The following is a 25,463-nucleotide window of genomic DNA, read 5'->3' as shown; positions in this document are numbered from 1 at the left end:
CTACGTTTAATCCCGGTTAAACAAAACAGCCATTAGCTATAGCTGAAAGTACAACACAAACCAGCTCACTGAATGTTAATAATTGTATTCTTTCCCCGCTACAGCTTAAGGACATCCAACACGGGCTATTGTCAGCCATAGCTGCTGCCTGGCAGGAAGGCTGAGCGGGGCTGAGCTCAGACTCGGGTCGTGATTTTCAACCGTGCTGTGTAAAAAAACACCCGGTGAAAGCCACGCGAACGGTTACGATGTGAAGACATTTACTGACAATATACGCGAAATATCAGCCAGACCGCGGCTAGGAAGAGGGGGAATGAGAGACAAATGAGCAGCGAGTGTGCCGAGGCTTCCCCCGCTGCCGCCGCTCGTTAAGCGGTAAGGGGTTAGTTTGGGGCTATGCGGGATGTTAAATGCCCGTTCATTACAATTAATAGACGAAGCCCGCACCGAAATCACTCTATAAACATATTTAAAAGGGGAATCTGTTTTGTGTTATTCGCGAAAAAATGTCACAACCCCGGTCGGCTATATTTAACTCCGCCTTCTTCTTCTTCTCCAAGCGGCCTCTCTTCAGATGTAGACGGGCGACGGAGAGCCACAAAGCTGTCAAACGCACCGAGACCTCGCCATTTTTGTTTGTTTTCCACAAATGCAAACCGCCACAAAAAACACCTCGGTGAACAATCTGGCCTTACCTGCCGTGGAACCAGTCCTTGCAAGCATCGCACTCGATCATAAACTGGGTCACGTCGTAAGGTAATCTGCAGATGCAATATACTGGTACAGTCGCCATGTTCAATTCACAACTACGTCGGGATAGACTGGGGGGGCTGCAGGAGGAACAACGTCCTGCAAACAATATGCTCCAATATGATCTTCCCCAGAAAAAAAGCCAGGGGCAGTCCCGCCGGACACATGAACCTAAACGCACATCTCCATCACACCACGGCCGTGCTGGCGTTCATACGGAGCGGTGGAAACGATGGAGGCTCGTCGTAGCAGGCTTTCCTGAAATGCATTATTATTATTATTACTATGTGCATGCCCCCTGGTGACTGTACGGCACCGAGGCGCTCATGTTAGCAGCCACGAGAAGATGTAGCCTCGATGTCACTGCGAAATAAATAAATAAACAAATAAATAAATAAATAAAAAATAGATAAATAAATAATAAAAATAAATAAATAATCATATAATACATCAAATAAATAAATACATAAACAAATAATATAATACATCAAATAAATAAATAATAATAAAAAATAGATAATAAAAAATTTATAAATACGTAAATAAATACATTAAATAAATAAAGATGCAAGTTACGTCAGGGAGCAAGGTTTAAATGAGCCAAGCTCAATCAGATGAATGAGTGTCCGGATCAATATTTACAGCTATCAGGATTGTGTTTTTTCTCACTGCACATTTGAATGCAGCAGACTCCATCCAACACGTAATGTCACCAAACACAAGCTTTCTATTATTAGCTGATGAAAAATAAAATGAAAAAAACAACAACTTACCATCAGCTAAGTGCAGATGTACGTAATTCTTTAGCTATTATATAATTCTTACTTGTTATAATTCATAATATATAACCAAATTGAGATTTTAAAAAAAGTGCAACATAATAATACAATACAATAATATATTATATAACCAGGCATAGCATTATTTATTACATTAAGAAACAATTACTTACAATATGTAATTACAGAAGCAATTCATTTTTGTCAAATATTATGAGACAGTCTTTGTCGTTTTTTAATGATCTTTTTATAGGGGCAGGGTGACACCGGGAACAGTTCATGAACATTTAGGGGCTTATTATACAATTATACACATGTTGGGTTTTTTAAGATTCTGATTAATTACATGTTTACTGTTTATGTCTGACAAAAAAAGGAAACAACTAAATAAATGTAAATCAGATAGGATGGCATAGGACACCTGGCAGTGCTGGGAAGTCTCTAAAACACCTTTTAGACCATGAAGCAGGGAGATAATATATACATAAAATATAATTCTGCAGTTACTTTAATGAATAAAACACAAGACTTTTGTGTTGTCTTGTTTTTTTTTTTTAAAGTCTGGTCAAAAATGTCTTAGGTGGGAGGGGTGCTGCCGGTGCACTCATCACCTCACTGTTTCTAAAATCCTGGCTACAGCCCTGTATAGAGGATTGAGTATTATTCATTACTGAAAACTGATCTCTCACACCTGTAGCTTCACAATGATATTCACAAACACGCTTTGGTCTTTAAAGAGCTCTAGATTTCAAAAGATCCTTCTGCGTGACTGCGTTCATTCGCAGAGACACAATAGTACAGCAGAAAGAATTTGACAGATTTTTCAATCAGCTAATTAATTAGTTGAAGAAAACTTGTGGCTCATCTGGAGAAATGTGGAAAGACGGCTTTGAAGAAAATGGAATTAACTGTGTTTGTGTTGATAATAGGTCTGCAGGTCAAAGTTTACTTACACCCATCAGTTTATAACATCAAGTATCTTTTATTCACATATGCAGTGATGTAATGGTAATTTAGAGGTGGGTAAACTATGACCTGGATCATCATTTTGAGATTAATCGCCATGTAAACAAACTATTACTTTATGCTTTGTCCATATCATACATATTATACCGCATTGTTGAGTCCTGTAAATTAAAAATAAAAATGACATTAACTTTTCAGAAATGATTTTTCCTTTAATAAAATGTCATTTAATTTGTATTAGTTGAATATTACAGACCACTGTGTCAATTAACATGTGTAAAGATTTATAGCTGGTAGCTGTAGCTGGTTGACAATACAATCCCAACTCAAGGTCCACTTACTAGCTTTCAACCATATCAGTCTTCATCAGTTTTCCCAATTATGATGCTGATGGACGGTCACATGCAATTTTAGTAACCATTATTTAATCCATAGCACCTTTTTTTCCCCAGCAGGTCCATCTCCATGACAACAGAGCAAACTCAATTGAATTGAAACCTTAAAAGTCATAATTTCCTAATTTTGCCTGTTTGCATTTAGAGCAGATTTAATCACTCTGCTGCCTTTAAAAATGCATGCAGGGATTTAAATATGCAATATGTCAGTGAGCGGGAAAAATGTGAAATATTAATGCCTACATGCTGTTACTGAATGACGGGATAAATAAACAAACAACCAATAACTTGTACTAAAAGAATATAGTTTTATTAAGCATTGTAGCCAAGTTGCCTTCAAATACACCACACCACAATCCGTCAACATTCAACCAAACCCAACAGCAGTTCATTCTTTTACAATCCACGAGTTAGGAAGAAAACTCTGATCAACTTACATAGAAAGTAACCTATTTAGCTTTTGCGGGGGGGGACTGGGGGGGGGAATACACCATTTTTCTGATCACTAATGAAAGATGAAAAGCTTCAGGAGAATTATGTGGAAATGTTAAATGATGGTGTAGAAGTAGAATGAGTGTAAAAACAACACAGAAGTAAAATCTCAAAACTGATCACTGTGTGACGGCTAAAGTCTTAATTGGAAGGTGGAGCACGAAAAAAAAAAGGGGGTGAATCTGATTAAAGCTTTTTATGTTTTTTTTTTTTCTTCTTCGGATATTTGACTAATGCAGAAAACAGCAACAGAGAACAATATAGTATGAATACACTATTTCAAAGTGGCTAGATAACATGTTTTTTTTTTTTTAATTAAATGCAACAGAGGTCAATATCACAAAAAATTTCAAGGTCAGAACAAATCTGTTACTAACAGTTAACACCTTTTATGGGCTATCACTGATATTAGCAATTTCTTAAAATTTGCAAATGGGCACAGTACTCGTAAAGGATGAAAGAAAAAGGACAACATGCATAATAATTACACACCTGTTCAACTGCGAACCATGCAGAAGGTTTTTGTTGAAGCGGTAATACTACAGCCTCTCCGTTTGATTCAAGAAACCCAGGAGTATCGGGATTTGACGAGATGTTTTCGAGTCTGATTTTCTTGAAATGTTACTTACAGCTAAATGACTGAAATTGTCTGGAGCTCGTCTGAACTAATGTGGCTGAACTAATGAAATAGCTGCTTGAATACGAACCAAACAGAGATTGATGACTTGAGGTGGAAAATTTGCGTTTTGACTTTTCTCTTTATAAAGTTTGGTTTTCGTCAAGCAGTTACCGTGACAACACAAAACTGATAACCGTACTATGGCTAATACATGATGCCAACTACTTGAAGAGTATCAACCTATAACAACTAAAATATTTCATGAAGCTTTAATATTCTGATGGAAGGAAAAGTACCATTTCATAAACATGTAGAAATCTCGGTGACGAGGGAGCGAGCGACTCCTTAAACTAGCATGTGTCATATATCTCATACGCTTGTGTTTGCTGAGAGGGATCCGAATTTCATCTCCTTTCTCTGTCTGAGAGGAAAAATGTACATTTACTGTAGGCTTTCCAAATTTCCAGATATTCCTAATCCTGTTCCATCTTTCATCCTTCACCCTCTCTAGAAAAATAGGCTTACTCTTCTTTTGAGACAGCGGCCTCCAGACCTTCATCTCTATGGCAGCCGCTGTCTACATTTAGTGCATTTAAGTGAGGATTAGTATTGCACGTCTTGGAGTCACAGCTAAAGGCACTTTCAGGTTGGATGAGAGCCGTGTGTTCCTCTTTATCTCCGTTCAGCTGGTCTGGCTCTTTGTCCTCTACGCCGTTCTCGGCGGCTGAGCCGTCGCACGGCGCGGGGGAGGATTTCTTCTCTTCCGGCTTGGGCTTCTTTCTCTCCTTCACTGCATCGTGTCCAGATGTATGAGCAGGTTTATAAGCAGGCTTATTCTGGTACAAAAGGAGACAAAAAAGGATTTGAAAGTGTTGCCAAATAACACAATTACACTGCAACAGTGACTGTGTGGATTCTTCTTAAAAAATCATGCGCAACACGGACAAAAGACAGATGTGGGCTGAAAGTCCTGGTGACAAACAGAAATACCGAAGGGCAATGTAGAAGTTAATTAGCGGGGGTTTTAACCAGCACAAAGACCTGCTGAGAGGCTGTTTAGCTCCGTCTCATCCCATGCTGAAAGTTCAAACAATGGTTGTGTATACTGTTGTTGCACTGTAATTACACAGTGAAAAGAGCAACAGATGTATTTTGATCTTTGTAAAGGACATTCAGTCTATGTTGAAGCATAACAACAACTGATATGATTATTCTGTATTGTTGAAAGAAATACAAGAAGGCTTCAGCGCTACTATATGTACACTTCCTCCTCCTCCATCTGTACATCACAACACTGACATGACATCACTTGTGGATATTCCTGGTCCCTAATACATGAATCCTTATGTTTTGGGTGACCCTGTTATCTTTCTATGAGCACCACCTTCAGGGAAAAATCTAGAAATTTACTGATCAGGTGACAAACACCGCAGCCCAGTCATAACTGCAGCATTTGACATTTGTACTCACACATGACACATAACATTTCCTCACGTACCGAAATTCAGAGGAGGGGTTCAAAAATAGTTCACTGACGGAGTACATGTGTAGGAGTATTCAACATGCACACAATTTCAAACAGATTTAAAAGGCAAATGTACACACATTTTCCCCTTCAGATTTCTGTTTCTGTAGCTTTTAAATATAGACGTTGGCAGATTTAGTAACATGAAAATCAGGTCAAATTTGCACACACAATCTGTGTGTAATGAACTGAAAGTATGAATCATTATATCTGTATTGTGAAGTCCTACTTTTTTTCCCCTCATGTAAAGAATGATTCATCGCAAACTTACCAGGTACACTCCCTGACTCTTGAAGACCCGTGCATGGTACCTGCCTCCCCGACCAAACGTTCGAATGACGGGCGTGGAGATCACTCCTCTCGGACGACTGCGGGAAACGGAAGCAAGTCCACGTTACACGTACAAATAAACAGTAATAGATATAAACAGATAAAGTACATCATATCTTCTTTCTGTACTCACCCTCTATTTGGTCCACCGACAGACACCACCTGGACAGGGAAGCCTCCTCTTCCTCGGCTGCGTCGGGTACCTGCCCACTGACCCACCACAGTGCCAGCGATCTCCAGCTTTCCGCCCTGTGATGGGATTCCTTGGAGACCTCATAAAAAGAGGAAGAGCAAACAGTTACAAATGATAATCAGTGACTGTGCATTTATGGTATTACACCACTCTCTTATCATATATAATCATACATAATACAAGGTGATATAAGGTGTTTTCAAACCTATATTCGGTTTGCTTTTTAAGACCTTTTTAGTACCACATAGAGTACTATTTAATACCTGATTCACAGTCATACTGGTCACAGAATAACAAACAGTAGGGACAACTGGACTTCAGTTATATATTAAGTACATGAATTTAGATCACTCAGCTGTACCAATAATTCCTAATGGTGCTGACTGAAACTCCACAAAAAACAATTAAACAGCTTCCTGCAGCACCAGTCTCACTTGTAGTAGATGTAAAACGTCTCCTGACAACCACGTACAAAAAACCTGAACTAATGTGACTGTCTATAGCAGGCAAGAAAAGGCATTCAAGACATTTGTAAATTACATTTTTTATACCTATTAAAGGACTTTCATTAAGGGAACTGAACTGTTTAGTTCTTTCATCTGCATCCCAGCATGCAAAGTGCACCTGGCTACTGGAGAAGTTGAGCTTAAACTGGCAGGTTTGTGGTCAGGGCAGATGAAGGTCGGATCATGTTCCCACCAAAAATTAATTACTCCAGAATTCATCTGTGAGCCGACCAAGATCACTCCATCTAAAGGGTGCCTATGAGCTTGTTTTGGTCTGCTCTGAGTACAATGGCTGTGTTCAGATCTGCCTAAAACAAACCTGATTGAACCAGACTTAACAAGTTTGAGAACACCCCATGTTCACATCTTGGTACCTGATCTAAGACACAAATACAAAACCTTTCCCACCAATTTATGCAGGGTTTGGTTAGAAATGTCAAATTTTAAACTAGTGGAATGTATGAAATGATTTTAAGACAAATTATTTTAAGATCACATATAAAATTAAATGGTCTAGTACCATTTGCAGCTGTACTCACCCGGCATCACCCTGGTTCTCCCCTGAGGTGGCATCATAGGGGGCGGGGGCGGGTAAAAGGAGCCCGTAGGGGGGTAGAAAGGCATCCCGTGAGGGGGTGGAGGCGGCGGCGGTGGGAATAGAGGAGGATGAGGTGGACGAACAAAGTTGAGACCTTCCAGGATGCTCTGACGCATCTTCTCCACCTTGGCGACCAGCTCAGCCTAAACAGAGAGAAACTGATCAAAACCGCTGCAGGTTAACAGGTAACGCTGTAAGACTGGACACCATTTCTGCTATTTTTCAGATGGAACAGGTGCGATCTTTTAATTCTGCCTATCTCTAATGTTTATCTGTCTCAGTGTGAGAGGAAACATCACTGTATTTGATCTTTACAATTGTGGCTCAACACAAAAAACTTAAGTTAAGTCAGTGCTGTTATCAATCTAAAATCAGCAGTTAGAAGACGTCTGATCAATATCAGACTATCGGCAGCGTTTAAGTGTCTCTTATTTATTGAACAGACTGGTACATTTGCTCAGCTGTGGGCAAGGCCCTGGTAGACAAGGAAATGTTCCAGCATAATAATAATAAGAGTTGTTTGATCATATTTTTATGGAATTAAACCATTATTCACCTTGCCTTAGTTCTACTTGTTGACATTTGAAAGCTAAATACTGGTGGAAACATGATTCATTAGCTGAGATACAAAAGATTAACAGAAAATGCAGGAAGAGTTTTTAAATGAGGTATAACCCAGTGTGCTTCATCGGTTAATGTATTTGTCTGATAAAGACCTCATTTACGGCAGGTTTTAATATGTGTATCAGGATGTCTTATCTGGATAATAATGCCTGGTGATGCAGGTGTAAATGCAGACAAATGCATTTTAATCAGAATGTCATTGGATCATCCAGACCACATCTGGATTGTGATCGTTCTCGGCCGGGTGTAAATGTAATCTTCGGGTCAGCCTGTTCTATTCACTTACACATTCCTGTCACATTTTACAGCGGCTGTGGATATAGATCAGTATCATCCAGGCTGCGCGCTCCTGCTTAGGTCTGCACCAATCAGACTGTTACTCTTTGATACCTGAACTCAGCATGCCTCAGTGGAATCATCTCTATGGAATTTTATAAACATCTCTGGTCCCTTATCTCAGCCTTATTTTTCAAAATGATCTCCGATATCCTCCATAGTTTTAAAATTCCCCACCATATGAATACTGCCCTGATTACACTTATCCTTAAACAAAACAAGACCCTACACAGTGCTCCAACTACAGCTCTATATCTTTAATAAACACTGATGTTAAAATTATAAGCAAAGCTTTGGCATTAAGACTGGAATTTCATCACTTGTGCACCTGGATCAGACTGGTTTCATCAAAGGGAGACATTCCTCAGAAAATATGAGAAGACTATTCAACATAATTTATCTAGATAACACCAAAACTGATACAGAGATTAAACATCCTGCCATTACTTGAACTCTAGATGCTGAAAAAGGTGTTTGACAGGGTAGGCTGGCCTTTTCTCTCCACCTCCTTAAACCATTTTGACTTTGGCTCCTACTTCATCAACTGGATTAAGATTCTATATAAGACCTTCAGCATCTGTAATCACCAATTAACAATTATCTAGATCGTTCAACCTAAACAGAGATACTAGTAGATGTATCACCATTACTTTTTGCACTTTTCATAGAACCACTAACCACTTGGAATAACAGCATTTCATACATTAAAACCCATTCACACCATCGTAAAATCTGTCTATATGCCAATGACATCTTGTCTATCTAACAAAGCCCTCAACCACCCTCCCGTCAATCCACAGTCTGATGAACAGCTCTGACAGGGTTTCTGGCTACTCCATGAACTGGTCTAAGTCCGAGATTCTGCCTCTAAACCATTTAGACTGGGGTGCGGAGGTTGGCGACCTACCCTGTAACCACACAACTCAACCCATTAAATACCTTGGGATACATGTCTCAACAAACCCAAATGATATATTCAAACTCAGTTTTACCCCGTTACTACAGGGCATCAAAAAAGACTTGGATAGATAGATGGAATAAACTCCCACCCTCTTTAATTGGCCACATTTCCAACACCACTTCCAAAATAAACTACTTGCCATGACCCTTGTTCATCCACCCCTGGGCTGGTTCTCCTCCCTAAATTCAATAGTCAGTGCATTTTACTGGAAAGGCAAAAGGCCCAGGATCAAAATAACCGTACTCAAAAAACCCAAACAATATGGCGGGGCTTGATGCACCAAATTTTTACCACTACTTCCTCTGCCACCAGCTTCAGTATATCCAACACTGGACAAACAACTCTAATTCTGCCTGGCTTGATACTGAACAGACCATCTGTAAGAATCTCCCCATTCAGCATATTGCATTCATAGAGAAACCAGTCAAACCCACAACTGCTTCAAATTTAACACCATAAATATCACTTTCAGTGCCCGGTGGAAAGCAAATGACATACTTAACTTTAAACCATCTCCTTCTGCTCTCACCGTTATCTGGAATAACCCTGTGTTTAAAATCAATAAGGAACCCATAAACTTCCCTGCACCCAAACAGAGAGGAGAAACCAGCCTGGGGCACCTTTTCAGTGACGGACAGTCCCAATGGATCATGGTCCTGGACCCCCCTTGTTATGGATTGCGAGCTTCTATGGGTCGTGGTTGAGGATCCTGTGTTACTGTGGTCCTGCTTGACGCTCACGCCTGCTATTATTATTATTAGTCATATTTCTATTATTGTTGCAGCTAATACAATACAAGGTCCTGCAGAGAGTACACATCACCACTCGCAAAATGTACCTGATGGGCTTCACAGACAGCAACACCTGCACACACTGTTTAACTGCATTAGACAACCACTTCCACACATGGTGGCTCTGCACACCAGTTAGGCGGTTTTGGTCAGAGGTCATGGGAGAGCTGTCTGAGATCCTCAACCTCAGCATCCCCCCTCTTCCCTTCCATCTCTCCTCATTTAGATTACCACAACATCTCCAAACTTTCATCTTAATAGCATTAACCGTGGCCAAGAAAACCATATCACTCAACTGGAAAGACAATGAAATTATTAATCAACTATTAGCTCAATCTGTTATTAGACCACTCAAACCTAGAAAAGCTCACATCAACATCAAAGGACAATCTGATCCCATAACACCTGCTCCCCTTTCTTGCAGTTCATCCAGAGCTGATTCCTCTCTCTCTCTCTCTCTCTCTCTCTCTCTCTCTCTCCTCACTCACTCAGATCTTCTCAGCCCCAGTATGACAACTCAAAATAACCCACAATGTGCTTGCTCAACACTGCCTATCATGACTGGTATCCTTCCCCTCCCCCCCTACACACACACACACACACTATTATTTATTTATTGTGCTGTTTGTGTTGTTATTCAACAAATACTTTTGGCATACTTCTGTTATCCACCTGTGGTAAATGATAAAAACTAATTTAATTTAATTTAATTTAAATTAAAAAAAAAAGGAGTCATCTCTATGGGGGGCTAGGCATAACTGTGGCACCAAAAACTGAGCCAGTTGCCCCCCTGACTTAATTGATGAATTTTAGGGCTGCAACTAACCATTATTTTCATTATCGATTCATCTGTTGAATATTTTGTTGATTAATCAATTATTTGTTTAGTCTATAACATGTCAGAAAATGGTGAAACGTGTCGACCACAGTTTCCCAAAGCCCAAGATGATGTCCTCAAATGTCTTGTTTTGTCCAAAACCCAAAGACACATTCAGTTTACTGTCATAGAGACTAAAGAAAGCAGAAAATATTCACATTTGAGAAGCTGGAATCTTTTTTTTTTCTTTTTATTTTTTAATAATAGCACTAATGAAGAAACTGTAATTAATGTGTACTAGTGATTATTTTTATTTATTTATTATTGTATAGCTTATGATATAATTAATGGATTGATTGTTCAATCTAATCTAAAGTATAAGAAATAGTAAAAATGCTCATGAGAAGTCTGAAATGAGTCAATTACTGTTTGGCTTTTTTGCTTAATAAATTACTTAAACAGCTAATAATCAAAATATTTATCCATTAATTTTTTGTTGATGACTACTCAATGAATCCATTAAGTTTTTCAGCAACAATGTCGATCAATGAAAAATATGTGAGAGTTCAACTAATGAAACGTTAGACTTTTTACCACTCTGAATGCTATTTAACACCATACAGGCCAACGTATGACGATAAGGCCTACAATTATTATCAAGTGCATGAATTTATATCAGTCACCTAGTCATTTCATTAATTACTGTGACCTGGAGCCTGATGAGTGGTGCGAGCTACTGTAGCAGCAGCAGTGACTGTCTGACTGCAACTTCCCTGAAAAACGGTTAAAAGCAGCTTCCTGCAGCACAGTCAACTGTCACACCAGCCTCACTGACAAACTAATAATACCAGTCAAGACCTCTGTCAATGAAACTTAAGACTTTTTAACCTTCTACCGCCTTTTTTGAAAGATCTGAACTCTGTGTGTTTTACGACTTTTCAAGACCTGCAGCTAGTTGGACTGTTGAAGTGGTGAATAACCATCTGTTCAATATGATTCATGTGAAATCAGATGAGAAGGCCTCAGTATGCTTCAAACTAAGTGCTTGTCAGATTGTCTAACAACTTCTTCTCTCTTGGCCTCTTTTTTTCATTCTTTTCTCAGCTTCTTCTGCCCCCCCCCCAGCCTTGACGTGAGGCCGTTCAAGAAAAACTATTAAGACTTTGGCCTTCTGATGCTGTTGGACGACATGGTTTGTTTGAAGCATACTGAGGGTTGTGCTTTTCAGACTGGTGGGTGATGACGATGAGGCTACCTGACCATCACAGAGGTCAATGAGCTGGGCCTTCTCCCTGTTGGCCCTGATGAGTTTACTCTGGAGCAGCTTGCCGTCGAAGAACATCCACGGGCAGCAGTGCTCCCAGGGAATCGGCTGTCCGCACGCGTCGTTGGCAAACAGAGCCATGTCCACTCCGCTCATGAACAGAGCGGCGAGCTGGACTCCTCGAGAGTCCAGGTTGTCGATCTGTCGGAGAGAAATATACAGATTTAGAAAATGATCTCGTTAAAAGAAAGAAAAAAAACAAAAAAAACAACAACACCGTGTTCCTCTAACAGCCCCACTGAGCATTCAGATTAATGAAGTGCAAAGCTAAGCACAGAGCAAGCGTAAGCAGCCCCATTCACTCCCGGCTGCCCAAATACAGCAGTACACATCCTAATCCAGCCAACACAGAAAGCCAGCAGACACAACCTGGATGTTCTGGCACAGCGGAGAGCAGACAGGCTGACAGAGCTACACACAGACACAACACGAGGACCAAAGCGCACAGCTCGTGTGGATGGTTTACACTCTCTCTCTCTCTCTCCTCTTCACCTTCCACTGAGTCTAAACAAGATCTCCAGTGTCTTTACAACTCGGTGCGAGACATGGAGTTGATAAACCATCCACACGTGGACACGAGAACCCCTCAAAGTCACTCCAAAGCTCTACAAAAAAAAAAATCCATCTTTTAAGTAGCAAAGCTACGGCTTCAGTAACAACATGCTCGTACAAAACTGTTGTTTTGTCAAGCAGGTTGTTTTTTGTCTTCAGGATATGACGAGTGTCCACAGAAACATGACAGCATGGAATCTAGCGACGCTCAGCCAATTCTCTCATTAGGAGCAGTTCAATGACAGGGTTGAGGATTCTGGTCGGGACATTCATGACTTGTGTGCGTTTCTTGGACACTCCTCATACAAAAAATCACTACAAAGTCACCTTCAGTTCCTGCAGCTGGTCAGGCTCATAAAGTTTAGGAGAAAGTGCTTGGGCTAGGAAAGCGTCAAGTTCGTTACGACGCAATATTCTTAGTCCTGGCCAATGTAACATAAACCTGAAGCAAAACACAGAAGGTTAACAGTGTTACAGATATCAAGAGACTGATCGACACTGTCTTTAAAATAAATCCTCACTCCCTTTCTAGTTCACACTTTTCACACTGGACTCACTTCATGAAACAGTGGAATCTACATCATCTGCGTGTCAGGTTACAGTCTGTGCTGTGTAGTTCGGGCAGTTCTTTACTCACCGCAGCACACAGCACAGCACCAGGAGGGGCGTGGGGACGTTGGCAGGGTTCAGCATAGCCGGAGTGTCGGAGCGCATGCAGGCCAGAAAAGCCCTCATCCTGCGGTTCTTGTCCTCCACGGCCTTCCCCAACCACAGCTTCTTCAGGTTGGGGCAGGTCCACTCCCTGAAGGGCAGAGCCTCCACCAGCTCTGGAGTGTGGGGAGACTTGCCTTTGTAGGCGGCCCACTCTTTGACCATGACATGTGTGTCTGAGGGAGGAATAAAGGATTCAAACACATCAATGTTAGTATTTATATAAGACTAAAAATAAAGTTAATGATGACGTATTGCAGTTTTTCTGATATTTGCCTATTGAAATATTAAACAGTAATAACATTTGAAATGCATAATATAGCATTATTTTGTATGTGTAGGTTTTATGTGTATAGTCAATCATCTAGAGCCCGTTTCAGGCATGCATTAAGTAAATGTGATGGTAATTTAAAGGACTAGTCCACTGATTTAGCATTGCACTGATATAACAATGTCAGACTCATGATGGACAGTAAAAAAAAAAAAAGGATCATTTTCAAACTTGTAGTCTTCAGACCCAACCGGTGCTGACTCAAGTGACATCACTTGAGGCAATTTATCTGATATCACAGAGCTCCCTCTGGAAACACACAGTATTACTCCCCAACGCCTGGAAACACACGCTGATGTGTAAAATCTGTGGAGTTCTTCTTTACCATTTGGGGTTCGTTTCTGAATAAGTGTCCAAGTCATTTAGTCACGACAGCAATCTAACTAAGTCGGACCTGTAACGTTCCAGTATCACCTTCAACACGGCACAGCGCTGATGTGAATGATGTTAGCTGCAGCACCATCAGTTAAACGTGCAGAGAGATTAAGGCGTGCGTCTCCTTCCGCCTTCTACGATCACATACGTATTGTGAAAGAGATGATCTTAAGTTGCTGTGGAGATTCTTCAGTCCATAAAAAATATTTTTTGGTATGAAAATAAATTAATCTCCACATTTTCTGTGCGAGGAAAGTTTGATTTATTACTGCAGAAAGTACTGCTTGTGATAGATGCATCAGCTGCATTTTCCCTCTCGCTGTGTGATCTGCAGTTTTTGCAGAGAGCATGTGCTTTTCTTTTACATCCCAAAAAAGGTCAGTCAAAAAAAAAAAAAAAAGACCATATGAGGAAAAATGAAGCTGTGATAAAGTTAGAGACCCTCAGTCCTCTGAAGGACTTTAAAGACTTTAGAGATATTTTTCAAAATATCTGTGATTGTTCAGTGTTTAGTGTCTGTGTGTGACCATCGTTTAGTGTAAATTATGATGGATTCATCTTACATAGTTAGTCATTTTCTAAGTTAAGAAAATTGGTAAAATGCCTTTACCTCTAGGTCTAAAAGTAGGACCAAAAAGATGCACCAATGAGACTTTTGGGCTTGTTATTTCCTACTTGTGATTTCCTACAGGTGACACAGAGACGTAAAGGAGCTTTCTGACCACATGACTCACATTCAGGGAGGCAGTTCTTCCTCATGGCGAGTCTCTCAGCCTTCTTCCTGGCCTCGGCCAAGCTGAAGAGAACTCCGTAAACATATTGACGGATAGGCCGAAACAGCTGCACTGCTGAAGGCAGGTCTTTGTTAGCTTCATCTTCAATGGTGACAGAAAGCTTAATCTCTCCCTGCAAAGACACACTGTTACCTAAACAACGCCACAAACAACTCACCACAGATTTCACACACACGTATGGTGACTGTGTACACCCTGCACACCTTTACCTACACATGTGAATGTTTGTGCTTTCTTGGAATGAATTTTTTAATGATAGTGACATTGGTACAAATGTTAACGTATGAGCGGAAGGACACTGAACTATGTGTGAAAGCGACTGCCTGACCTTGGTGAGAACGTGGTAGATGTACGGGTACATAAGGCCCTTCTTGTGTCTGTGCTCTGCCACCCGCAGGACCTCTGGGGCCACGTCAGGCAAAGGTGGGATGGTGATGTCCATGTGGTTCCTGGTGGGCATGGAGAGCAGGGAGGGGATGTGGGTATTCAGGCTGTGGAGACCTCCAGCTTGTGATGCCGGGCTCACAGCAGACGTCACGCAGAGGTCAGCCTGAGGACAGAGAGAGGTTTAAGTGACCTGCTGGGTTTCTGATCAGGTCTGATGTGTGCTGTTCCTGATGATGGGACTCACTTTTGTTTGGTCCTCCAGGTCCTCTGGTGTGTTTTCAGAATGAGCGGTGTTTCCGTTTTGTTCCCATCCTCCCTTACAGTCACTAACATGACTAGAACAACATACATATCAATCAGTTTTGGCAGGGTCAACATGCCTCACTGATCATCATCTGTGTGACTGACTAGCTACATGTTTATTGCAACTCACACGTGGTTATATCTTGAGACAAAATACAACCAGTAAGAGAGAGTGCAGGCTGAGAGAAAAGGAAATGACAGACTGATCTCCCAGATACGGAGCTTCTCCATGAATGGAGACAGTAACAGAGAGAATAGGCTGTGCTGTACTCACTTGGCAGTTGTGGCTGAGCTCTCCTCGTTCTCTGAGGAGGAGGATGTGGAGGAGGCGAAGAAAGCGGCCTCTGTATGGTCGGGGCTGCCGGCCTGGCCCGGGTTGATAGGAGAGGACCTCTCGTAGAGCGGTGTGTGCTTCCCTTCGTGAGGAATGTTGCTGAAGCTGTTCTGTTCTGAGACGCTTTTCGCTGCTGAGTCCAGAGCCAGACTGCGCTCCGCCAGTGGCTCCGGGTACGAGTGCTGGACCTGAGAGAGAGAGGGAAGGGGGGGAAAAAAAAAACGCAAACGTGTGAAGTTCTACTGAAGCGCCTATGGTAGATCGCGGTTTGGACGGAGCGTATATATCGCGGTCTTACCCCGGGTTTTCCAGGCGACGGCACCTGTGGAATGTTGAGCGTTTTTGGGGATGCGTGTTGTGGCACTGCAGCAGGCACTCGCATGTGTTTTGGTCTGACTGTGACACACATAAAAAAGAAACAAAAACAGATAGAGTTCATTATTTTTTGTGTTAAAGAACCTCAGGAGAGCAAAACCCCATAAAAACATAAATGTGCTGCTGTAATGTCAGCTACAGGTAGATACTGCTACTCTTGTTTGACTCCCATTTTTAGCTGATATTTGTTTAAATGTTAGCATATTGATGCTATTAAAAGTCTGCCAAGTTACCTATTAACAGTTCCTGTTTGCGGTGTAGCTGTCCATGTACAGACAAGTATCACTGATGACTTTGATACTGAAGAAAATGTACAAATATGATTATTCTCAGGCAAGTTCTGAAGCCTCTTTTCTTCTCTAAGTGGATTCATGAAGGTTTACTGGTGATGGACATGGGAGATACTGATATCCTCGGTAAGTGTAAGTCACACTGAATGATATCTATGTGTTTCATATCTGTGTGTTCAGGTTTGACTGAGGTATGACTCAGAGAAGGAGCATGATTTTTGACCTCACACAGTATCTTTGCTTAACCATCAACTCTCCTGCTTCCCCCCCCTGGGGAGGCTTTGTCTTGCTGAATGTCCTGTCATGCCCTCAAGGTTAAGATATCGTCCAGAAATGTGGTAAATTACTGAGGAGTACGGTGTATATTTCTTTCCCCACCTCACCTTGTGATAGTAATCCTGTCCCAAAGGAGCTTAAGACAGATAAAGATGTGAAGAGCCCACACAGTCACAGAAAAGGTCTAATCAGGTAAAATAAGTGAAAACATGTATGTGGGTTTAGAATGAGTGTTCTCCTCTGATCCATTCATACCATGTGGCGTTTTTGGCGCCAAAGGTATGAAGAGGGACATGCGACGTGGTTCCCTAGCTGGACTGGAGCCCTGCAGGTCCTTTTTTCATATCATCTGTTCCTCTTAACCTTTTTTTTTTTTTTTGCATGTTTTACATACCAACTGTTCCACCTGCTGCAGATAAACTCTAACCAACAGTATTCAACACCACACCTACCGTGCAGCGTCATTCGAGACACACCCACCTAAGTGTGGAGGGAAGTGAAGGGGTCTGCTGGCGGCTGAGTAGAACTCCACTGCCTTCTTGAAGCGAATGACTTTGTCATCAGTGCAAGACTGAGAGAAGAAATAACAACAGTACAGTCAGAGAAAAGGTTCAGTATTTGTCCACAATAGAAAAGAACACTTCAGTTAAACATGGTGGTTAGATAATGAATAACTAGATAATGACTCAGTAGTGTACATACTCAAATATAACCTTTCCATCCTCACTTTATGTGCTTTATGCTGGTAATGAACTTTTCCGCCAGTATTATTCTGTTCCAGTACACACTGTTTTCTTCTTCAAACTATTTTTAGGATGCTATTCTTTGACTGATAAAACAATATACAGTTACATTAGAAATGAGAAGAGGAAATGTTGACTCTGACACAGTATAATTCATGAATATACACTGAACAGTGTGTTGAGGCCACGTTATCAGCTTTTCTCCAATTCAGAGCAACACCTTCATGACTCATGATCCTCTGTTGAGTCTGAGGCCATAGTCTTCACTTCCATGATGTCTTTTGACTTTATATTTGGTGACGTCAACAAAACGGCCAAAGGAGCAAAAATGCAGCTTCAAATAAACGGCAAGTAAAAACTTTGTATATTGGTATTATTTCTTTCATCTTGTTCACTTTTTCACTGTTTACATTGATCCTACACTGCTGTACATGTTCATTTGTATATTTTGTGTTCTCCACTAATGTCATAACTGCTTCATGATATGATTGCTTTCATTCACATTGTAGAATCAAAGATTTCAGTTGGATTCTGCTCAGTGTTTTGCATTTTCTGCAAAATGCTGCGATTGCCTAAAAGCTTGATGTTAGCTAGAAATGAAGCTAACGACACTTTTAAAGCAGTACATTCATAACATGTCCTTTTCCAGAAAGTTCTGTGAATAAAAGTAAATCCCTTCGGTTTCCAACCACTGGTCTATCACAGGTATTTTTGATTTTTAGAACTGGTGGTTGCTAACCGCATTCATTATGCTAACATGCTCACACTGACAATGCTAACACGCTGATTCTAATGTTTACCATTTAGTTTAGCATGTTAGCATGCTATCATCTGAGGCTGATGGGAATATCATTAGTTTTGCAGGTGTTTAGTCATGAACACAAATTGGACAAATTGAAATTTTGACCAAAACATGACACTAGATAAAAAGTTAAGGAATTATGGAAGTTATTACAATTCATCCTGTGGGGAACATGAATGTGTGAACCAAAATTTCATGGCAACCCATCTACTTTTCACTTCAAACCACAAATGTGAACATCACAGTGGCGCTAGAGGAAGCTCAGGGGATCATCAAAGTCATTAGGGTTCATCCTCTGGGGACCATGAAAGTCTGTGCATCAGTTCATGGCAATCCATCCAATAATTGTTCAATGGATCAATAGTTGGTTCAACAAAATATAGCATGAAAATGATTCAATATCCATGCAAAACCATTCTTCACTTATCATTGATGTGTATTAGCTGATAGAACTGGTTTGTCAGTGTTTAAAAGCTACTTGTGATTGTATCATGAAAATGTGGTCAAATATTGACTACAGTCCAGTAAAACAGCTGCTACAAATGTAATTCCTGCTTTTCAACAAAGATCATTATAAATAATAATTATGTTTTTTTCCCTTCAAGTTGTTTTACTTCTGCACCACTGTCACACATTCATTCAATTCACTGAAATGTTTAACAACCTGAAAATAGGTCAGCTGGTAAAAGTGTGAAAATCAGCTGCACACTAGCAGCCTGTTACTGATTATTTCAACAAAAAATATGTGATCAAAACAACCTGCATAATATCCATCATCTCTCCAAGACAACAACAACAGTGACTGTCCACGTTTTAATAAAGAGCCAAAGTCACCCTGACACATCGGTCCAGCTGTTGCTCCTCATACCTGTGAATGCTTGAAGATGTCTTTAGCGATGGCCTCCAGGTCAGTGATGTCTTGGATGTTGCGGACGTAGTCAGCCACGGCCTTGATTACAACATCACATGGTGGGAGCACAAGCTGGTGGGCACGCACCTGAGGAATGATAATACCCTGAGGTCACAGCTGTCGAGTTTATTGGGATGATTTCAAATAGTATAAATAGTGTGAACAGCAAGGTCCTGCTGCTGTTTACAACACTGCGTTTGCACCGTAAATCTCCAGCGCGGTTCTGTTTTTAGCAGAAAGTCACATGTCAGTGCTGCTCCGACCAGGTGCCAATATGTCACAGATTGGATCAATATATTTATCATGTTTTCCTTGAGGATGTTTGAACCATGAAACATGCATTAGACCGTTTTATCTTCCTGAAAACTTATCTCTACATCCCCATCACACATCCCTCAGCTTCTGAGAGCACGGCCAATCACCGATGACCCGTTTATAATGAAAATCTATCAGCCAATTAAGACTGATCTATGGGTGTATCCCACACGTCAAAATCAGAGAAAAATCAATGAGCTGAGGAGACGAGAGAGGTTTTTAATTGCAGTACAAGGAGAGTTAATGTGTTGGTAATTTCCAGATTATTCACTGTCGAAATTTCTTTCTTCTCGAAGTTTCTACACACCGGAAGGTCTCAGTGACAGGTGTGAAGGATCAACAACTCTTGACTTGAAAAGAAAACCAAACATATCCTGCACGCTTCATACAGACAAACCTTTGACAAACAAACATTGTTTTATTAAAGTGATGGACTATGTGCAGGATTCTATGGTTTTCTCTTCTAATTTCCAGATTATTAAATATATTTTCATTTTCTTTCCCACTTTGAAGCTGACAATACAGTACAAAGCAAGCCTGGTATTCTAGTGAAAACTGGCTTTTTGATTTTGTCCCGTCATCAGAAACACAATTTGAATTTTACTACTAAAACATCAGGAAAGCCTCTGTAATGAATTTAAGATTCTTATTAGGATCTGTCATCTGCTTTTATTACTTTATCACCGTATGAGAGCTTCCCCCCTACAGCTGAAGGTCAGGACAGATATCCGGACACGTAACAGCCAACAATAAAAAAATCTCCTAGGAGAAATCGTCAGTACTTTATTTGTCATGCTCTCCTGTGATTGGCACACCCTGGATTTATATTCCACCTGCTACAACAGATCCTCAAAGGTACCTTGTGGAGTTTTTGAACACTACTAATGCTATAAAGCAATATTTTTATGCTATAGGTCTCTGTTTTGCTTCTATCACACACACGACAGCGTGATTTACATCCTGCTATTGGTTTCATGCTATTCAGTCAGCGGCGGTAAAGACACCGACAAAAGTAGAAGAAACTGATAGCCAATACACAAGGATGTGAACAATGCACATTCTACATATTTTTAAAAATTGCTTTTGCTCTGAGAAGGGAAAAGAATTCAATACATTTATTGGACCTCAAGGATAAATAATCTCTGCGGCCCTCTCATTACTTTCAGGCCCTGTTGTTGCTTTCCAGATATTACTGAGCATCCTGACCAAAGCTACACCAGGCTTAGCAGGTGTGGTTGGATGAATAAATTAATTGCTTTAGTTCTTACCCACTGAGAGAGATTAATAAGTAAACAACACGGGACAGCAGCTGCAGAATGAGACCGTTTCTGCAGAGCAGAGCGCCTTGAAATTTGAGCTTTTATAGCTTTATTTAGATTGCCACAGTCCTCTGGCTACTCAGTTCTTAAATTCCATCACATCCATCAGTTAAAATGAATGTATAAAACCTGATAATTTGGCAGAATGATGAGCATAATTTTACTGGTTGTTTTCATTTGTTTAAAGGCTGATCGGGTGACACTGATGTGAGCAAAAAGACCAGTAGAAACCGGTGAAGAGTAGTGAGTAGTTTGTGTGTGTGTGTGTGTGTGTGAGTCATTCAGCAGTGGAATGTAATGTGTCAGTGTGGTGGGTAGTTCAGCTTCAGTCAGGCTTTCTGTTTAATCACAGCTAGTCATTTGAAAACTAACAGCTGAACAGTTTACACACTGTTTCCTCAAACTGTCTACTACTGCGGTCATAACTGATGTCAACTGTGTGACTGAAGCTCGGTAATAACCAACACAGACTTAAATATGAAAGCGATGACAAATTTTATGCCAAAACAAGCCTCCTCTGTTGGTGTAAAGACTGGAAGGGATGAAATCAGCTTTTAAAAAAGGTCCTGAAAAGATATTTTGTTAGTCAGCTGTCCTACATGGAAACACACATTTCTGCCAAGGTTCAGTATGTTTAGGTTATTTCACATTTCTGTATTTTTGTTTTTCCTCTGTGCACTTGTCACTCATTTGAAGTGGGCGGGCTCAGTTGGTTAAACCATGATGTCACATACTTCCATGCACCAATCAGGATTTAGTAATTATATTTGAATCAGAGTCTATTGACACTTGGGGTGTTGTATGTTTATGTTGCCAGCACTGTCAATCAAATCTGATCACACACACACACACACACACACACACACACACACACACACACACACACACACACAGGCATGAGGAAGCAGATGAACTAGTTTTTGAAAGTTAAATCTGTATAAATAATAATTATGTTTTTTTCCCTAAACTTTAGTTTTCAGGGGCTTTAAAGCGGTACACGTCACTACAGATTAGAGATTATAGTCTGATCTATGGATTTGCTGTTGCATGGATGTGTTCCTGCAGTCAAGTGTTTATTAAAAGGATATTCGATGATTTAGTACTGTACTGGCCAAAACCCTGTATTCTACATTTCCCATAATGCAACTCAAAAGCATCATCACTCTGGGGCAATTTGGTTGACAAAACCTCTCCAGAGCAACAACAGACAGTGCACAGCTGTTTTCAGGGGCTGAGTAGTACTGCTCATGATAAGAAAACTGACCTTCATGTGTAAAATCAGTGTAGTTCCCCTATAAAAACACTAGCAGGAGATACACTTGACGAACAACGCACTGACCTGTGGTTCTGTGGACGGCTCTGAACACAAGTGTGAACGCACCCAAGACGCACTGAGATCCGATCGCTCAGACCACATTCGGAGGTGGTCTGGGCTTCATGTGGCCACATTCTTTTTAGCAGTGTGTACGTGAACGTGTCCTGGGCCACACTGAAGGACCGCCTACTCAAGTGACATCTTCTGCAAAAGCCCAACTACTCATTCTAGCACCGACAGCGTCATATTACAATGCGAAACAACAAGAAGCCACAACAACCAAACAAAACAGTTTTGATTTTGCCCACACGTAAAGGTCTTTTAATTTCTGGCCGACTACGCACAGGAAGTGCATTGCTGCCTCCCGCCAGTTAAAAACAACACATTTGGTCTTTGCTAATGGAAATGATTTACGTGTTTATTTGCATACAGAGCAGGGAAGTGAGATCCCATCACAGGTGGTCACTCAAGACGCATGTGGAGACATGTTCTAATGCACCAACGATGTTCACTAACGGTACTTTTGTTACTTTTAATTAACAGTCCTGTGATTTTAAAGAAATCAACATAGAAACTTTTTACCTTCAAAGATGCTAATGGATGCTCTGGACCGAGTAAGCTCCAGTGAAAGGCAGCCAAGTCTTCATCAGGCAGTATGTGATTTCCTGTAAAGCACATACATGAAGACACAGTTGGGTCAGATCAGCCTCCTCTGAACTCTCAGTACTATTTACATCGTGTCCACAGAGCCGCACCCACCTAAAAGTGACGCAAAAATGACAAAACGATTTGGGTTGAGATCAAGCTGCCGAGCTACTTCGTGCATCAGGTACTGGCTGGTGGTGAGGCTTTTGCCGTTGCGGCTCAGCTTGAGTGCGTGGGCGCTGAAGTAGTACGGGATGTTGCACAGAGCGTAGTCCGAGTCGTAGGCCACCAGGCCGTGGAAGCCGTTCTCCCTGCATAAGGCTATCACTTCCAGGTGGTGGTCCTCGATGCTCTGGACAACCTGAGAAGAGAAGACGTGAATTAGACTTTATGCTAAAGCCTCATAATAAACCTCTTATATCGACACTCCAGCAAAGATTACAGAAACAGGATTATAAAGCTGCTCTGCTTGAGTAAACTTCACACAGCTGATTAGATACTCAGAGACAGAGACACAAATAATAGGCTATATACTGCAATATATACATTTATTACTGACACCATATGCAGAATTTACCACGTTACATGTCACTGCATGGTCAAGACGATAATACCTTGTAACTGTGAGCTAAATGATAGATTCTTTTGCAGGGATGCACCAATTCCACTTCCCTGATACTTCAGCTGAGGGCATCTGCCAATCCTGATTCTCCGTCCAACACCAGTGGTCTCTTTTTCCCCAGATTTAAAATCTGTATACTACCCTGATTTAAAGAATGTAACCGACAGCACAAAAACTCTATTTCATTAAAGATATCGACGAATAAGCTGTATTTAATGTGAATCAGTCGATGCCCGTTTGTGGATCAGGTATCTGATACCAATACAGAGGATCCATGCATCCATAGATTTTACATTCAACAATGTTTGGTAATAGAGCTGCAATGCTGCAAGTCAAGAAACTTAACTGCATGCAGAATGAGATTTCACCAAACTGTGATTTCATCCTTGACTACTGTACGTACTCGGATAAAAAAACAAAACAACACTTTACTGCTGTCCTCGTCCACTTAGCATCTATAAGCAGAACACGACTACAACTCCTCCTGTGAGCTGCTGTATAAACAGACAATGAATGACAATATAGTAAAACACAACTGTAATAATAAATTGTTACCTATGTATGAATGTCTGTGCTTCGAAGAATACCTATAGAAGTAATATATAGGTCTGCAACTAGCAATTCTTTACATTTTCAAGAGCCAATTGTCTTATGATTTTGACATCTTCTATATCTGGTTTTGCCCGGCCAACAGTACAAACCTAAAGATATACAGTTTACTATCACAGAAGACTAAGAAAGACAGCAAATATTCACATCTGACAGGCTGGAAGCAGTGATTGTTTTGGCATTTTCGGATAAAAAAAAAAAATCTAAACGATGAACTGATTATCTGAATAGTTTCCAATCTTTTTTCTATTGATGGACTAATCATTTCAGCTCTAGTTATTTTGTTTGAATACTCCAGAGTGACTGACATCTACTTTCTCTTTCTAGTTCTCCAGTTAAATGAGTCTGTTACTACTATGCCAACACCTGGCCTTTAATTAATGATCAAACTATTATAATTATAATGTTGAGTACATGTATTCATACTGTGAGGTCATTTCACAAGAAACAGAATGAGTTAAGCTTTGCAAAGCAGGCCACTGACCCCACTGCTAACACTCATAAAGGCCGCCTGGTTAACTTGGCCCAGTGTGGAAACAGCTTTTCTGATGGGTGAAGTTGGCAGTGATGACATGGTGGGCAGCTAGCAGGCTAACCACAGAGCCTGCTCATGTCTGCGGGCTGTAGTCCAAAGAGGCTCCGCTCAACAGGCACTGCCAGGCCGAGGTTTCACTCACCCCGACGCGGAACCTGAGGAGCGCCAGTCGGATACAGTGGGCCATGCACACGGGAGGCAGGAACCAGACTTTGGGCGGTGGGGTGCCCTTGTTCTGGACGTGGCTCATGATCTGCTGGGCGGTCTGCCTGTCGTTCACCTGCCGCTTGACCCACTCGTGAAGACGGCCTTTCTCCAGGGCGCCATTGAAGCATACCAGGAGCTCAATGTTGCCGCTGAAGCAGGCCTTGGAGAGGGCGGCCAGGTAGCCGAGCATGTGGTTCCACTGCCCCCCGCTGACCCAGTCGGTGTAGAAGCCTCCGTAGAGCCGGTGGAGGCAGTTCTCCGCGTCCACCAGCAGCCGCAGGGGGCTCTGAGGGGGTCTTTGCCGGCCACCTCCAACCATACTCCCCCGGGCCAGCTTCTGGAGCTCCACTGGCACCACGGCGCTGGCGCAATGCTTCTCAATGTACTCTAGGAAACCCTGAACACCCATGCTGAGCTTATGTCAGAAGAGACGGAAACTTAATGTTGACTGTTAAAAAAGCGAATATTAGAGGAAAGTAAACCGGGGGGGAGCAGTCCGCCTCTCCCGCTGACAGAGACTGACAGCCGGCTGGTAGCCGTGGATACTGCAGGAGGTGGAATAATTTCGAAAGAAACCGGAATAAGGCTGCTATTTAGACATCGTCAGATTTTGGTGAGTTGTTTTTGGTTCATGGCTGTTAGCTGCCATGTGTCGGGTCACGGAGCCATGTCTGAGGTTGAGTCTGTCCGCGGGGAGAAGGAGAGAG

At 41.3% G+C, this 25,463-nt stretch overlaps 2 protein-coding genes and 1 long non-coding RNA gene across 7 annotated transcripts in view; 1 reads left to right on the top strand and 2 right to left on the bottom strand.

Annotated features, from left to right (window-relative positions):
- The window catches only part of phf2 (PHD finger protein 2), a 43,408-nt gene extending 42,337 nt beyond the window's left edge, over positions 1-1,071 (bottom strand). The window contains exon 1 of one of the 3 annotated variants that reach the window (XM_042407022.1): positions 696-1,071. In XM_042407022.1, coding sequence (XP_042262956.1) covers positions 696-793 — 98 coding nt within the window. In that variant the 5' untranslated portion in view covers positions 794-1,071. The remainder of the gene's footprint in view (positions 1-695) is intronic. The other 2 variants (XM_042407020.1, XM_042407019.1) reach the window with 2 other exon arrangements.
- LOC121894433 lies at positions 568-6,097 on the top strand. The gene is made up of 3 exons (XR_006095535.1): positions 568-756; positions 5,777-5,926; positions 6,012-6,097. It is a non-coding gene; the product is annotated as an uncharacterized LOC121894433 (long non-coding RNA).
- On the bottom strand, positions 3,175-25,457 carry LOC121894431 (constitutive coactivator of PPAR-gamma-like protein 1). 3 transcript variants are annotated; one of them, XM_042407023.1, is made up of 17 exons: positions 24,692-25,457; positions 22,898-23,144; positions 22,721-22,803; positions 19,148-19,276; positions 17,215-17,305; positions 16,092-16,189; positions 15,734-15,981; positions 15,401-15,491; positions 15,098-15,319; positions 14,710-14,881; positions 13,196-13,445; positions 12,886-13,000; positions 11,938-12,147; positions 7,095-7,296; positions 5,990-6,128; positions 5,798-5,894; positions 3,175-4,837 (listed from the first exon to the last, which is right to left on the bottom strand). In XM_042407023.1, exons 1-17 carry the CDS (start codon positions 25,163-25,165, stop codon positions 4,523-4,525), a joined length of 3,183 nt encoding a protein of 1,060 aa, XP_042262957.1. In that variant the 5' UTR covers positions 25,166-25,457; the 3' UTR covers positions 3,175-4,522. The 3 variants fall into 3 exon arrangements, with proteins under 3 accessions (XP_042262957.1, XP_042262958.1, XP_042262959.1); XM_042407024.1 differs by lacking the exon at positions 24,692-25,457 and adding an exon at positions 24,499-24,685; XM_042407025.1 differs by lacking the exons at positions 3,175-4,837; positions 5,798-5,894; positions 5,990-6,128; positions 7,095-7,296; positions 12,886-13,000 and having other exon boundaries at positions 12,003-12,147.
- Positions 25,458-25,463: the final 6 nt, after the last annotated feature.

This window comes from Thunnus maccoyii, chromosome 3, assembly GCF_910596095.1.
Source record: "Thunnus maccoyii chromosome 3, fThuMac1.1, whole genome shotgun sequence".
Taxonomy (NCBI): Eukaryota; Metazoa; Chordata; class Actinopteri; order Scombriformes; family Scombridae; genus Thunnus; species Thunnus maccoyii.
Note: the sequence above shows the minus strand (reverse complement) of the source record. Positions and strands in the feature narration are given on the sequence as shown.

What these genes read in the sequence shown, in the direction of transcription:
- LOC121894431 (XM_042407023.1), bottom strand. Translation starts at nt 25,165, where the DNA reads ATGGGTGTTCAGGGTTTCCTAGAGTACATTGAGAAGCATTGCGCCAGC. An exon ending in AGCTCAGCCACAACTGCCAA is followed by an intron (nt 15,492 to 15,733) that starts GTGAGTACAGCA and finishes ATGTTGTTCTAG; the next exon opens with TCATGTTAGTGACTGTAAGG. An exon ending in GAGAACCAGGGTGATGCCGG is followed by an intron (nt 6,129 to 7,094) that starts GTGAGTACAGCT and finishes TCTTTTTATGAG; the next exon opens with GTCTCCAAGGAATCCCATCA.